Source organism: Oryctolagus cuniculus, chromosome 3 (assembly GCF_964237555.1).
Source record: "Oryctolagus cuniculus chromosome 3, mOryCun1.1, whole genome shotgun sequence".
NCBI classification, from domain to species: Eukaryota; Metazoa; Chordata; class Mammalia; order Lagomorpha; family Leporidae; genus Oryctolagus; species Oryctolagus cuniculus.
This window is the reverse complement of record NC_091434.1, coordinates 58,559,203-58,572,940: the sequence shown is the minus strand read 5'-3', so window position 1 is coordinate 58,572,940 and position 13,738 is coordinate 58,559,203. Positions and strand designations below refer to the sequence as shown.

At 38.2% G+C, this 13,738-nt stretch overlaps 1 protein-coding gene across 5 annotated transcripts in view; it reads right to left on the bottom strand.

Annotated features, from left to right (window-relative positions):
- Positions 1-419: 419 nt before the first annotated feature.
- PDE1A (phosphodiesterase 1A) overlaps positions 420-13,738 on the bottom strand; it is a 372,031-nt gene continuing 358,712 nt past the window's right edge. For all 5 annotated transcript variants that reach the window (XM_051849383.2, XM_051849382.2, XM_008258812.4 and 2 more), the window contains 2 exons: positions 6,415-6,531; positions 420-2,933 (listed from right to left, as the gene is read on the bottom strand). In XM_051849383.2, the coding sequence (XP_051705343.2) occupies positions 6,458-6,531 (74 nt within the window). In that variant the 3' untranslated portion in view covers positions 420-2,933; positions 6,415-6,457. The remainder of the gene's footprint in view (positions 2,934-6,414; positions 6,532-13,738) is intronic.

Sequence of the window (13,738 nt, the reverse complement as noted above, 5' to 3'; positions counted from 1 at the left end):
CATTATTTGTTGTGTCAATTCATATACTACCTATTTTAAGTCTTCTTTAAAGCCCTAAACATGGAAACAGTTTTTAACCTCCTGTAATAATCACATGTGTATTTCATTTGAACCTGGCTACTTTTGTATGTGTCATTATAGTTATTATGTATGAATTACTGTATTATAGATTATCTCTTCTATATGACTTGAAGTTTCTGGAGTGAAGATTCAGGTTTCCCTGCTTTTATATGCATCATCCTTGTGGCTGAGCACTTACAAGTAATAGCTGTGATAGCATGTTCAATGAATATTTCTTTAATAGGGGAAAAAGACTTTATGACTCATGTCAATTTTTGAGATGCACTACTTCTGTTTTCCTCCAACTTCTTGATTATCCACCAAACTGAATTACATAAAACACCAAAAATTTCACAATGTTTCCCCTCAAATATTATTTATTTTGTAATCATATATATATAATAGGAAGTACAGAGAATTACAGCATAATAAAAACACAAAAAATCATAAGTTGCCATGTTACAAATTAAATAAAAGAGGTTCTGGCTAAATGAAAAGGCATATAACATGCAAGATATTTATTTTGAGTAGCTGAGTATAAAAATGAGAAGCAGGACATTCAAGGGGCTGCAGCCTAATTCATCAATCCCTCTTTCAGAATGGACTCAGCATTTGTATCTGTAGAAGAGATGGCCACAGGCAATCTCCATTCTGACTTCCTGGTAGTTAGTGCTAATTACTATCTGTCTTAGAGATACAGAGAGAGAGAGAGAGAAAGAAAGAAGAAATATAAAAGCTAAGCAGGAAAAACATGGAGAGGGAGTGTAAGAGATGGAGAAAGGGAAGAGAGAAGTTAGGAAAAGAACAGGTACATCAAGCAGAGTGACAACCCCACTGAAGAGCACTCCACATCCTCTGGAATTTCCGTCACAATGCTTTATAAGCCACATCACTTGGGAAATTAGGCTATAAACTCCATATACAGAAATTGATGAATTCTTTATATTCCTCTATTTTTTTAGCAAAAAGGTCTATAGATCTTAAAATATTAATAAGAACACAGTGGATATGTTTCCCACAATGTTTGAGAAGCGTTTCAATTTACTTCTCCCTTAAGAGTGTCTATAGATTTACTGAAAGACAACTGGCTCAAATAGAAACAACAGTAATTAGACTTCCCAGATACAGCAGTCAGATTCTATCTTAAGTGCAGGAGATTTTCTAGCTCATTTTAAAAAGACATTAAAAGCAAAAGTTATTGTTTCTTCATAAATAGAAATAAAATATACATTTTAAAAGACAAAAAAATCACCATGATGTACATATCTATAAATTTCCCTCAACACATTATTTCAGATCAATGTTTCTTTACTGCTTACATTTAAAATATTGATTGCATTGTAATGTCTATGATACAATTGAATTATTTAGCTATGTTCTGCACAAGATTCAAGTGAAACTAAATCTAGGGACTTTATTCACAAAACAATTAAAAGCATTTTATACACAGTCTAGATGCAAATATATCTTAAATTACAATGATGCATACTAAATATGCATAGAGAATATGGCTTACACATTAAAAGAGATCTAAGTTGTGAGTTACAAAATCTCATTACTTAGATTTAAAAGCTTATGATTGTATTCATTTCTAAAATATTGCTTAGCATTGTGGAACCCAAGAGGGAAGCAGGTACAACAGAGAACTTATTGGAATGGATGCACCTCCATCATGTCATTTAATTGATGGCTATTCTTGACTCTTCCCATCCAATTTCTACCTTTTACAAAGATGAATTCACTTAAGCTCACAATCGTTGAAGCATCTGTACAGTGAAAAGCTATAACACTTTACTGTGCTTGACCTTTCTCAACAGCTGATAACAAACAAAGGTAGTTCTCCAGTTTGGAGCAAAGGAAAGGCTTTGCACATGCTCAGGCAAAACATGACAAGGAAGCAGGGTCTCACAAGGGTTGCAGTTTATTTCTGTGTAGCAAAATTTAAAAGTCATGACCAATAATGTTATCTATACAGAAAAAGTGTGGGTTTCCTTTTTCTTAGACATTTGTAACACACACACACACACACACACACACATGCTTCTTGCCTCTTATCCCTTGTCCTGTAATGTAGTGTGTCACATCCTGCTGCTGTCAGCATCCCAGAAGACAAATTCCATTCTGGATTCTAGTGTCTGTCTCCCACAGGGGCCGATGGTTCTTGTTAACCTTATTATCCTGGACTGTGGGTTATGTGTGAGTGGCATTATGACCACACCCAGGTAGTGCTTTGAAGCCAAAGGGATGGATGCAGACTCGTCCCCCAGTTTCCCCACTTGAGAGTTACCAAGAGGTCATTGGGTCACTGAGCTGGTGCTATGATGCACCAGTATTGTCATGGGACTTCAAACACAGCTTCCGAGTAGCCCACCTCTCATTTTGTTCCCATGCATTTAAAATAAGAAGGACAATCTAAATGGCTTGTTCCACAGCACTGCAAAAATTTTTTCCATAATTATGTTTTTGCTTTCCTTTTACATAAGAACTTGAAAAATTTGTAGTTACAGCACTATGTGATACAGTGCAAGAAAGTCAATATGAAAATGCTTCATCTTCTATCAGTATTTCATCATCCCCGTGACTAGGTTCAAAGTGCTGAGAATTTAGAACTGTCCAACTTTTGTCTCTCTGGCTTGATTGAAGAAGGCTGAATTGTGGAGGAAATACAGTGGCTGAAGCACTGGCCCATAACTCTGATAGCAACTTGAGTATATTTGGCCAGAGTTACAATCTCAAAATTTGTGTTCTTCTTAATTCTGATTTAGATCATAAAAAAATGATCTCATCCCATCAGATGTTGAAAAAGGAGAATACAGCTTTGTGGAGACTTGAGACTTGAGGATTTAGGCTGTTTTAGCTCTGTTTTCATTACCCTGAAATAAAATCCAAATGAAAACAAGATCAGAGATGAAAGGGTTGGGTGGAGAGAGGGTACAACTGGAGAGGCACTGGTCAAAGATACAAAATTTCAGTTAAAATTAAAAGTTTCAGTTAAAAGTTCAAGAGATCTTGGCCGGTGCCACGGCTCACTAGGCTAATCCTCCGCCTTGCGGCGCCGGCACACCGGGTTCTAGTCCCGGTCGGGGTGCCAGATTCTGTCCCAGTTGCCCTTCTTCCAGGCCAGCTCTCTGCTGTGGCCAGGGAGTGCAGTGGAGGATGGCCCAAGTGCTTGGGCCTTGCACCCCATGGGAGACCAGGAGAAGTACCTGGCTCCGCGCCCGCCGCAGTGCGCTGGCCGCGGCGGCCATTGGAGGGTTAACCCACGGCAAAAGGAAAACCTTTCTCTCTGTCTCTCTCTCTCACTGTCCACTCTGCCTATCAAAATAAATAAATAAATAAATAAATAAAATTTTAAAAAGTTCAAGAGATCTCTTGTACAATATGGTAACTATAGCTAATAATAATGTTTTGTCTTATAAATTGCTAAAAGAGTAGATTTTAAGTGTTCTAACCACAAAAATTATGTGAGGTTTTATATATATGTGTATATATATATATATATATATATACACACTCAATAGCTCACTTCAGCCATTCCCTAATGTATATGTCTTTCAAAACAGTATCTTTTATGATACATAAACATAATTTTTATTTTCCAATTAAAAATGAGAAGCAAATAAAAAACAGAAAATGAAGGCCATGATTTAGTCATATACAGTCATCAACTACTGTGTGGAAATTTCACATTGGACTTTATATATCTTTTCAAAAAGAAGGGAATTATTGTTATAGACTAGATACTGGTTTTATATGAGTTGCAATTTCTCTTTGAATTTCTGCTCTCTGTGTGTGTGTGTGTGTGTGTGTGTGTTAATCCTAGGAAAACTTTGGTTCTTTGGGACAGATATGGTAAAGTCAAATAGCCACGTGGGCCTGGCAGGCAACGTAGATGAATTAAGTGGACCTGTGTTAGTACAAAACAGCTAGAGTAGCAAGGATTATATTGATCTAAAGAATAGAAACCCCAACTAAAGGTATGAAAAAGAGATAAATTATCATGGAAGTCAAACAAATCAAATCTATAGGCTAACTATTCCCATAGGCCATCATTTTTCCCCCTCTTTTTCATTGGAAGAAGAGGAAAACACCCAACACTAAAAAGCTGACATTGGTATTTTTTTCTGACAGGCAGAGTGGACAGTGAGAGAGAGACAGAGAGAAAGGTCTTCCTTTACCGTTGGTTCACCCCCCAATGGCCACTGCACTCCCGGGCCACAGCAGAGAGTTGGACTGGAAGAGGGGCAACTGGGACAAGAAATCTTGGGCCAACATAAAATATGGAAAAATTGTTGCGCGAATACCTCTTAGTCACTAGGGACACCTGAAAAGAGTGGGTCCATATTCTTTCATAGTGGAAATCTGCTGTAGCCAGAGTGGCTGGCTGTAGCCTTCAAGTACAGAGTGCTGTGCCTTCTCTGTTTTCCAAACTGATCAGTCCCTGTTGTTTCCTAGACAACCATGCCTGAGTCACAACTACACCAGTCTTTATTCCTGAACTCCCAGAGCTTGCTGGCTTCCCTTCTTTAAAGGACTTGCCTGTTCCTTGAAGGTGAATTTTGCCTACTGAAGGCCATGTTTCCTGGATGATTGTGTACCCAGAGAGAGGCAAGGTTGTCTTAAGCAGAGAAGAAAGATAAAGGATTGAAGTGGTCTTAACTGGAAAAAAAAATGTCAAATCATCCTCTGGGATTTGAGTAACATATTTAGTTTGAGTGAGTCTCAAACTTGTTCAGCTTTGGAGTTTTTTTAGTTGAACAACAAAAAAAGAGACTTTATTAATTTCCTATTGAATCTCATCAAAAACTCTCAGTGATGAATTACTAGACTCTAAAGTATATACGTATATAGCCTTGGACATTTTCATATATTGAACAGTCACTTTTACAAATGTACTGGTAATCGGTGTTTCCTACATATAATTTGAAAAATGTTTGTAAGTATTTTGGAAATACTGATCCCAAAAGTTGGGGCATATTTGTTTGTTTTTCTTTTGGAGCTAAATGAAAGCACCTCAAGGAGATCAAGGAAAATGGAATTAAAGATAAATTTATTTTGGTGCACATTTTTGAAACCCATGCAGAGTTTTTTCATAATAAACATTTCCACAAAGTTTTTGAAGATCTTTCATATAGCATACACTGGTTTGGAGGGGTTCTATGGAAAAGAACATCATTCAATTTTATTTTACTCCATTTTCTGATTACATATTTGCCAACAAAACCTTCTGTTATTTAAAATATCCATAAATACTCCACTGAATTGGTTTTCTTTAAGTATACTTAGGAGCTCCCTAATACATATCAGGACCCAAGGACTCTTCTAAAATGACCATGGGCTCTAAAGATAATAAATTTACAGTTTGGATGGGCAGGACGGAGAGGCGTTGCTGTGGTTAATATGAGACAATATAATTGCTAAATATAGGGATGAGTTTTAGTTGCTGTACAGCCACTTTATGTCTTGATTTGTTTCTAAACTTCATATATAAAACAGGAACCAAACTAATTCTGGAACTGTTGAGAAGACTGAGATAATACATGTAAAATGTTTACCCAAGTGCCTAAAACTTGATAGCTACTATTAATGAAACTGTTATTACAAATAAAGCAGTCTTCAAACTGTCTTTGTGAGTTAAGAATAGTGAGGATTTATTTTAAATCCTAATCACATTTTAACTCTTCCATATCTAAAACAAAGTCTGAGGAGCTCATGGCAACATGTCAGAGCCCTGAGGTGGGACCCTCAGTGTTTTCTCTTTTCTCCAGGGTGCCCTCCAACCCCACAGCAGCAGGACTTATCCCAACACATGGGTTTTATTTTTCACCTTTCCTTAGGAGACATTTACACTTCCCACCTTGCTAATTTCCTCCTTTGTATATCTGAGAGAGTAGTTCTCAGTGTTAGTGAACAGAAGTACCAACAGATGGGCTTATTAAGAATTAAGATTTCGAAGGGATCACTTCCAGAGTTAATACCTGAGTAGACTGAGGGTGAACTCTAGAAGCTAGTTAAAAAAAAAAAGTCCATAAAAAATGTCCATAGAGTATAGCAAGCATACTTGTTGCATTACATATATTTGCTTTATTTTTATCACCAGGTGTGAACACTGATATTTCTTACATGAGGTAGAAAAACAAGTGAGGACTAAACATCCCCATGGACTTTTATGTCTGATGATTTTGAAAGGAATAGTTTTTCTCAGTAACTATAATTTTATTGATGAGCAAGTTAGGAACGCTTCCCAAAGACTGAAGACAGAATTCTTTATAAAGAATCCTGGAGGGCATTTAAATAAGATAATGTTGTTTCAAAAGACATTCTACAAATCATTAATTTAGATATTAAAATTACCTCTCATGTTCAAAATGACAGACGTCTTGAAGGTGTTTCAGACCTACGGATGTGTGTCAGCATGTTTTTCTTCAGCATTTACTAAGTCTTCTGAGTTCTTATGAAGATCAGAATCACCTACAGAAACAAGCAAACAAAACCAAACAGGCCTTTGAAGCAACTCAGTAAGGTCAGGAGACTCAATTTCTCAATGGCTTTTGCAATCCGTTTTTCAAAAGTACCAACCATTTTCTTTTCAGCCTGTGTATCTAGAGTCATCTTTTCGTGGTTATTTAACTTTTGAAGCTGCACTTTAATCTGCTAACACAGAACCAAAATCAATGAGACATGTTTAAACAGCTATTAGGTCATGTAAAAATGATGCGTGTTTTTCCTCAATGATTTTTAATTGAAAGAAGTTCTTTGTGGAAAAAAATACTCTAATCATCAATGTCTTTTATCACACACTCTTACTTTCTAAAATTAAAAAAAAATGAGAGTAAGAGAAAATATAATGTTCAAAAGAAACTAAAGAAGCTTATAATATTAAAATACCTCAGCTTTTATATAAATCTTGAAGAAGGCTAAAACACAAGCATGGAAAAATGTTCCAACAGTTCTGGGGAGGTTGCAGAGAGACTGTCAAAACTAGAACTAAAACTTAAAATGTACAAAGAACAGAGTCTTACTGCACACAAAGAAAGTAACCAAAATAAGCAGAAATGATTTTTTCGAGTCAATGACACCAAATACTTTTACATTTTAGGAAATATTGATATATGATGAAATGTTCTTTCTTTCTGAAATTTGATTGAAGGTATTCTAACAATCAAACTTTCTACCAATTAACTTTGAGGTTACTCCTTCCACATATATTGTAAGACTGTGTCAGTTCAGTTGTCATAGATTTTTATTGAGGTTATATAATTATTGACCACATACATAGAACTCATAGGGTGCTTTCATAAAGCAAATTTATGTTGTCTCCTATTGTCCTTTAAAAATATATTGTGTTTCCCATTTTCCCTATAAAGTACATACTTTTAAAAATATTTTATTTATTTACTTGAGAGGTAGAGTTGCAGACAATGAGAGGGAGAGACAGAGAGAGAGAGGTCTTCCATCAGCTGGTTCACTCCCCAAATGGCTGCAACAACTAGAGCTACACTGATCCAAAGCCAGAAGCCAGGAGCTTCCTCTGGGTCTTCCACGTGGGTGCAGGAGCCCAAGGACTTGTGCCATCTTCAACTGCTTTCCCAGGCCATTGCAGAGAGCTGCATTGGAAGTGGAGCAGCTGGGACTAGAACCGGTGCCCACATAGGACGCTGGTGCCCCAGGTGTGGCCCACTGTGCCTCAGTGCCAGCCCCTGAAGCACATATTCACAGTTATCTTCTGTACCAAGATCAAAATGTCAGGGAGTCTCGTGACTCTGATTATTTCTGATTGTTCTTCTATGGTAAAAAATATCCTGTGATCACATTAACTTACTAAAGTCTCAACTCAGACATTAGAAGAGGCTGGTAACAAACACCAAACAGCAGAGACAAGACTTCCTTCCCATCTTTGGTTTGTTACAGAACCCAGAAATGGTGTGTGTGTTGGGGTGTGGAGGGATAAGACTGAATTTCTTTCACTTCTTTGTCATTCTCTCCCAAATGGCTCCTTGGGACTCCTGAGCTGCAGCAAAGGAGGAAAGAGCAAGGCGAGCAGCAGAGTCCCCACTTGACTCGCACCACTGTAAGATGGCTTTGTGCCCACTAGACCTGCTAGACGCTTAGAGCACACCTTCTTCTGTGAGCATATTCACGGGCTCTTCAGAAACTCCGTACCAAGGACCCTGCCTGGAGATGATGCACCAGCTTGGTTGGGCAGAGAAAGCTTTGGTTTCTTTACCATGCTCACAGCCCATGGAAAACTGTTGGTTTTCACCGGCTGTCTGCTGAGGTTCCAGCTTCAGAATATAGGTGGGCCGTGGAGAATGTTCACTCATGAGGCCTCCTTGCCTGTGAACTCCTTGAAGAAAGGCTAAAACCCATACCACCTTCTCTCCTGTTTTACAAAGAAATTTTTTTTGTATTGTTGAATGTTGTAATGTTGAATTAGTTTTAAACAGATTCAATATAGTTTGTAGATACAATTCTGAGAGTACAGTGATATTCCCTTCCTCTCTCCCTCTCTTTCTTCCCCTCCCTTCCTCTCCTTGTCCCTTTTTCTTTCTCTCTCTCTCTCTCTTTCTTTCTCTCTCTTTCTTCTTCTTTCTTTCCCTTTCTTTTTCTTTTTTTCCTTCCTTCCTTCCTTCCTCCCTCCCTCCCTTCCTGCCTTCCTTCCTTCCTTCCTTCCCTTCTTTCTGCTTTTGAGATACTGTATTTTCAATTTACATTACAGTAAACAGGCGTAATGCTTCCCCAACTAAAAAGTTTAACAAGTAAAAAGCAAAAAAGACACTAGTTTAGTGGGAATATAGGCAACATCTGTAAACAATAATTGAACGGAAAAATGACTCATCTGTCACAATCTAACTTTATAGATCTCTAAGTAGCAACTAAATTCTGTTCCCCAAATCCCCTTAACCTCACACTCTCCAAGGGTCCTGTGGATGCGCTGTGCTCCAATTTGAAGTGAAGAAGGAAGCATTTCTATTTTTTTTTTAATTTGACAGATAGAGTTGGACAGTGAGAGAGAGAGACAGAGAGAAAGGTCTTCCTTCTGTTGGTTCACCTGCCCCCTCTCAAATGGCCAATACAGCCGGTGCTGCGCTGATCCGAAGCCAGGAGCCAGGTGCTTCCTCCTGGTCTCCCATGTGAGTACAGGTGCCCAAGCACTTGGGCCATCCTCCACTGCCCTCCTGGGTCACAGCAGAGAGCTGGACTGGAAGAGGAGCAACCAAGACTAGAACCCGGCACCCATATGTGATGCTGGTGCCGCAGGTGGAGGATTAACCAAGTGAGCCACAGCGCCATCCCTGAAGGGCACATTTCTATCCCTTCCCAAGTGGCAGAGACCTCTTTCAGAAAACTCTCCTCATAGATCTTTTCTTAACATTTGCATCCTGACCCTTTAATTATTTGTACAGGGTGAGGATTTTAAGCTTCCTATAACTGGCTTTTTAATCTTTCTTGAAATTTCTGTCTCACAACTCTGTTTTATGACATTGGTCATAAGTTTTTAAATTAATTTCCTATCATTGAAAACTAGATAAGAACAGAATGAATATTCTAGGTAGAACAGGACAGCAGAGACCAGCACAGAGCAGAGAAAAACATAAGTAATTAATTCACTCACTAGCTCGCAAAAATGTTAAGAGTATTTACAACAGATAAAGGACACTAAAGTGGGCTTATTACTAAAGATGAAGAAAATAATCAAACTGTAACAATGAAGCAATTACCAAAAAAGAAAAAAAAGGCACATTGAGTCCAAGGACAATTTTGCATATAAAATTAGAAAAGACACAACGGCAGTCTATGATCAACTCAAAACAACAGTTTGGCAGTAGTGAAAAAATGTCTTTCTTAAAAAGTAAAATTCCACATTTTTGAAAAAAAATTATTTTATTTGAAAGGCAGAGTGCTAGAGAGAGAGTGAGAAACACAGAGAATTTTCGACTCTCTGGTTCACTTCCCAAATGGTGTCAATGGTTGGGGCTAGCCCAGGCCAAAGCCAGGAGCCAGAAACTCCACCTTGGTTTTTCATGTGGATGGCAGAGAACCAAAAGTTTGGTCCATCCTCTGTTGCTTCCCCAGGTGCATTAGGAAGGAGCAGGATCTAAAGCAGAGCAAACAGGACTTGAATCAGTACTCCAATATGAGATTCAGGCATTGCACGTGGTGGCTTAAACCACTGTGCCACAACGCTGGCCCCATCCACCTGTTTTCAGTTGTAACACACACATACTTGTTAAGCAATTTCATGGCAAACAGATGGTTTACAAAAATACTGAGAGTCCTCACCTCTCTTGACTTACTAAATCATAAGTGATCTGTGTAAAAAAAAAATTAGATCATAAAATAATGAATAAGAATAAGCTGCTTATTCTTATTCTTAGCAGCAACGGAAAAAATGTAAACATTCAGAGGACAACCACTGTGTTTAATCTCTCACATATTTTATCATTTAATTCTGCTGACAATTTTTTTTTTTTTTTTTTTTTTTTTTTTTTTTTTTTTTTTTGCTCAAAGCCACCTACCACATCAGAGACAGCTGGACCTTCAACCTCACGGCCAAGTACTTCACCCATGAGTGAAGAGTTTGGTCATTCATTGCTGACTTTCTGAACCAGAGGAGAAACTTTCTACTGATCTGTGAGAGGAATAGCATTCCTGTGGTCTGGAAACGTACAGTTATGAAGTTTCTATTGGGAAACACGCAGGCAACATGACATTTTTCTTCTTCCTGCTCTAATAAGCTGCTAGGATTTGAAATCCAGAGGTGACTGAGTTACCCAATTGTAAGAATTGTGAGCAGCACTTTTTAAGAGAAAAGATTCTCTTCGTCATTACTCTGTGCAGTGAAGCCTGCAGGAAAAGATAAGCTAAGGAGGGCTTGAATATCAAAGCCCACACAAGTCCTATACTCTTGACGATTCCAAAATAAAGAGCTGCCAGTTCCATGGAGCATGATAGAAATTTGAGACTCCAAGAGTACTGGCAAGTTATTTCATTTAAAATCGGTAAAAACATATGACTGCAATTAAACATCTATCCTTTAAAATCCAATGCGTAAATGAGTGCAAATCTTTCCATTATTTTTGTCCTGCTGAATTCTGACCTCCATCCTGTGACCCCATTGCCAACTACCTCTAACAGATCTTAGCAGTGTCACGTTGCACACACTGTTTTCCTTGCTTGTTCAAACACAGCAAGAGTAATGGATTGCTTCTAACCCAGAGACTCCAAACATCAAAAGTTTCTGTAGATCCATTTTTAAGGTTTATGTTCAACAAATTATTCAGAAGGGAAAACACTATAGTATTTGTTTTCATCTAGGAAAGATGAGAGAAGAGGGTCAGGAAAGCATGTCTTTTTTGATTTTCCTCTGTTTTCACATGGTGACAAACGCCACGTCAAATCTTCACCAAGCTGAGTACATACTTTTCACCAAGTGGGTAACTCTTACAGCAGAAAGATTCAGCAAATGCTGGCAGCATGTGTAATTCAAAATCCTTGGAGGTTTTAGATACCCTCATGCAATTCTGTAAGTGTTGCTAGAAAATGCGTACACTGAATTGATTGGGGCTATCAAATACTCTCCTCAATGTTTTTAATCTTATAATAAACTGATACTATCTTTTAGTTTTAGGTCATCAAATCATAGATGATTTAAAAATTTGGTATCTTTGTTGATTAAGCCCAAGAATCAGTAAAGATGGAAATTGATTCTACATATTCAGCTATCTGTCTTAACTTCTTATTAAAAAAAACTATTTTGATTTTATTTGAAAAGCAGAAAGGAAGAGAGGAAGGGAGAAAAAATGGAGGGAGAGAGGAGAGAGAAAGAGAGTAAGCTGGAGAGAGATTTTTGCAGCCTATTGTTTTTTCCCCCAAAGCCCTTAAAAGCTGAGGTGGGGCCAGGCCAAAGCCAGGAGTCCAGAACCCAATCCTGGTTTCCCAGACAGATGTCAGGAACACTTGAAACATCATCTGCTGCCTTCAGGGCATGCATTAGCAGGATGCTATATCAGAAGCAGAAGAACCAAGACTCAAACAAGGCACTCTCATATGGGATATTAGCATCCCAAGTGGCAACAACCACTGCACCAACAGTCTGCCCCAGACTCTTGTGTTCTTACAAAATTCCTTCTAAGTTATTTCTTTCTTTCCTACACACACACACACAAATATACAAATTGCTCCTATTAATGTAAGCTTCTAATTAATGTAACTTCTAAAAAATGAAAGCAATACAATTAGTTACAAAGTACTTTATTGATTTTTCAATTTTCAGCTAATATTGTGAAGAGCAGTGGGATTTCTACTATTTACAAACTCACATAACAGGATTATTCTCATAGTGGAGGTTAACATCTAAACAGAACTGTGGGGGCTCTATTATCTCTTCAGCAAACTAACAAAATGAGCATCTTGTTTTTGTTTCACTGACTTTATTTGGTGATATTTCTTTTTTTTTTTTTTTTTTTTTTTTTTTTTTTTTTTGACAGGCAGAGTGGACAGTGAGAGAGAGAGACAGAGAGAGAAAGGTCTTCCTTTGCCGTTGGTTCACCCTCCAATGGCCGCCGCTGCAGCCGGCGCACCGCGCTGATCCTGGCAGGAGCCAGGAGCCAGGTGCTTTTCCTGGTCTCCCATGGGGTGCAGGGCCCAAGCACCTGGGCCATCCTCCACTGCACTCCCTGGCCATAGCAGAGAGCTGGCCTGGAAGAGGGGCAACCGGGACAGAATCCGGCGCCCCAACCGGGACTAGAACCCGGTGTGCCGGCGCCGCAAGGTGGAGGATTAGCCTATTGAGCCACGGCGCCGGCTCTATTTGGTGATATTTCTATTTATTACTGGTGTTACTGGATTTTCCTTAGTTATCAGACTTGGTCATTACATTTTACAGCAGCCTAACCTAAGATGGAAGAGTGATACAGGAACACAGGTCTCTTCTAAATGAATCACAGATTTAGAGTGATGAGTTAATATTCCTGAGTGTATCTTTGGACTGAATTTCTCCCATTGCTTGCAGCAAGTTTTACTGATATGAACCAAAACTAGTGGAAGTCTCCTAGCATCACTCACTACCAGCTGTCTGCTAAAGAATGGATCTGGGTTGTGTTCTGAAGATGACATTGTTCTCAAATTTGAGCATCAGATTCCTGAAGGTTTTCACCATTGCCTCTTGAAGATTTTCATACTGAATCCCACTTGAAGATATCTTTCATTTTATTTGGAAGGCAGAGAGAAAGGGAGAGAGTAAGAAGAGGGCAGGTAGGGAGAGAGAGAGAGAGAGAGAGAGAGATAGAAGATTTTCCTTTTCCCCTCATGCTAGAGCATTTCTTCTATGGAGAAGGAATCAAATATGAAAATTAAATATATATGAGACAAACATAAACCTGAACTATAATATTTTATACATTATTTCTGGGAATTTCCTGTATTTCTATAGTTACCAAGGGAAAATTCTATTAGCCAAAGTATGAAAATAATCCTACAAAAAGTCAATTTGGGGGAACTAAAGAATCTTGGTTGTATTTAAACTGTAAATTTAGGCATATGTTAAAGGATAGAAAGTAAGAAGGTAAAAACTCTTTCATGAATGAATTGAATTGCCATAGACCAGATTTCCTAAATTAACCAAAGTATATTCTTTTTGAGAGCATCTGGGTCTACAAAACACTCTGTTAAAGAA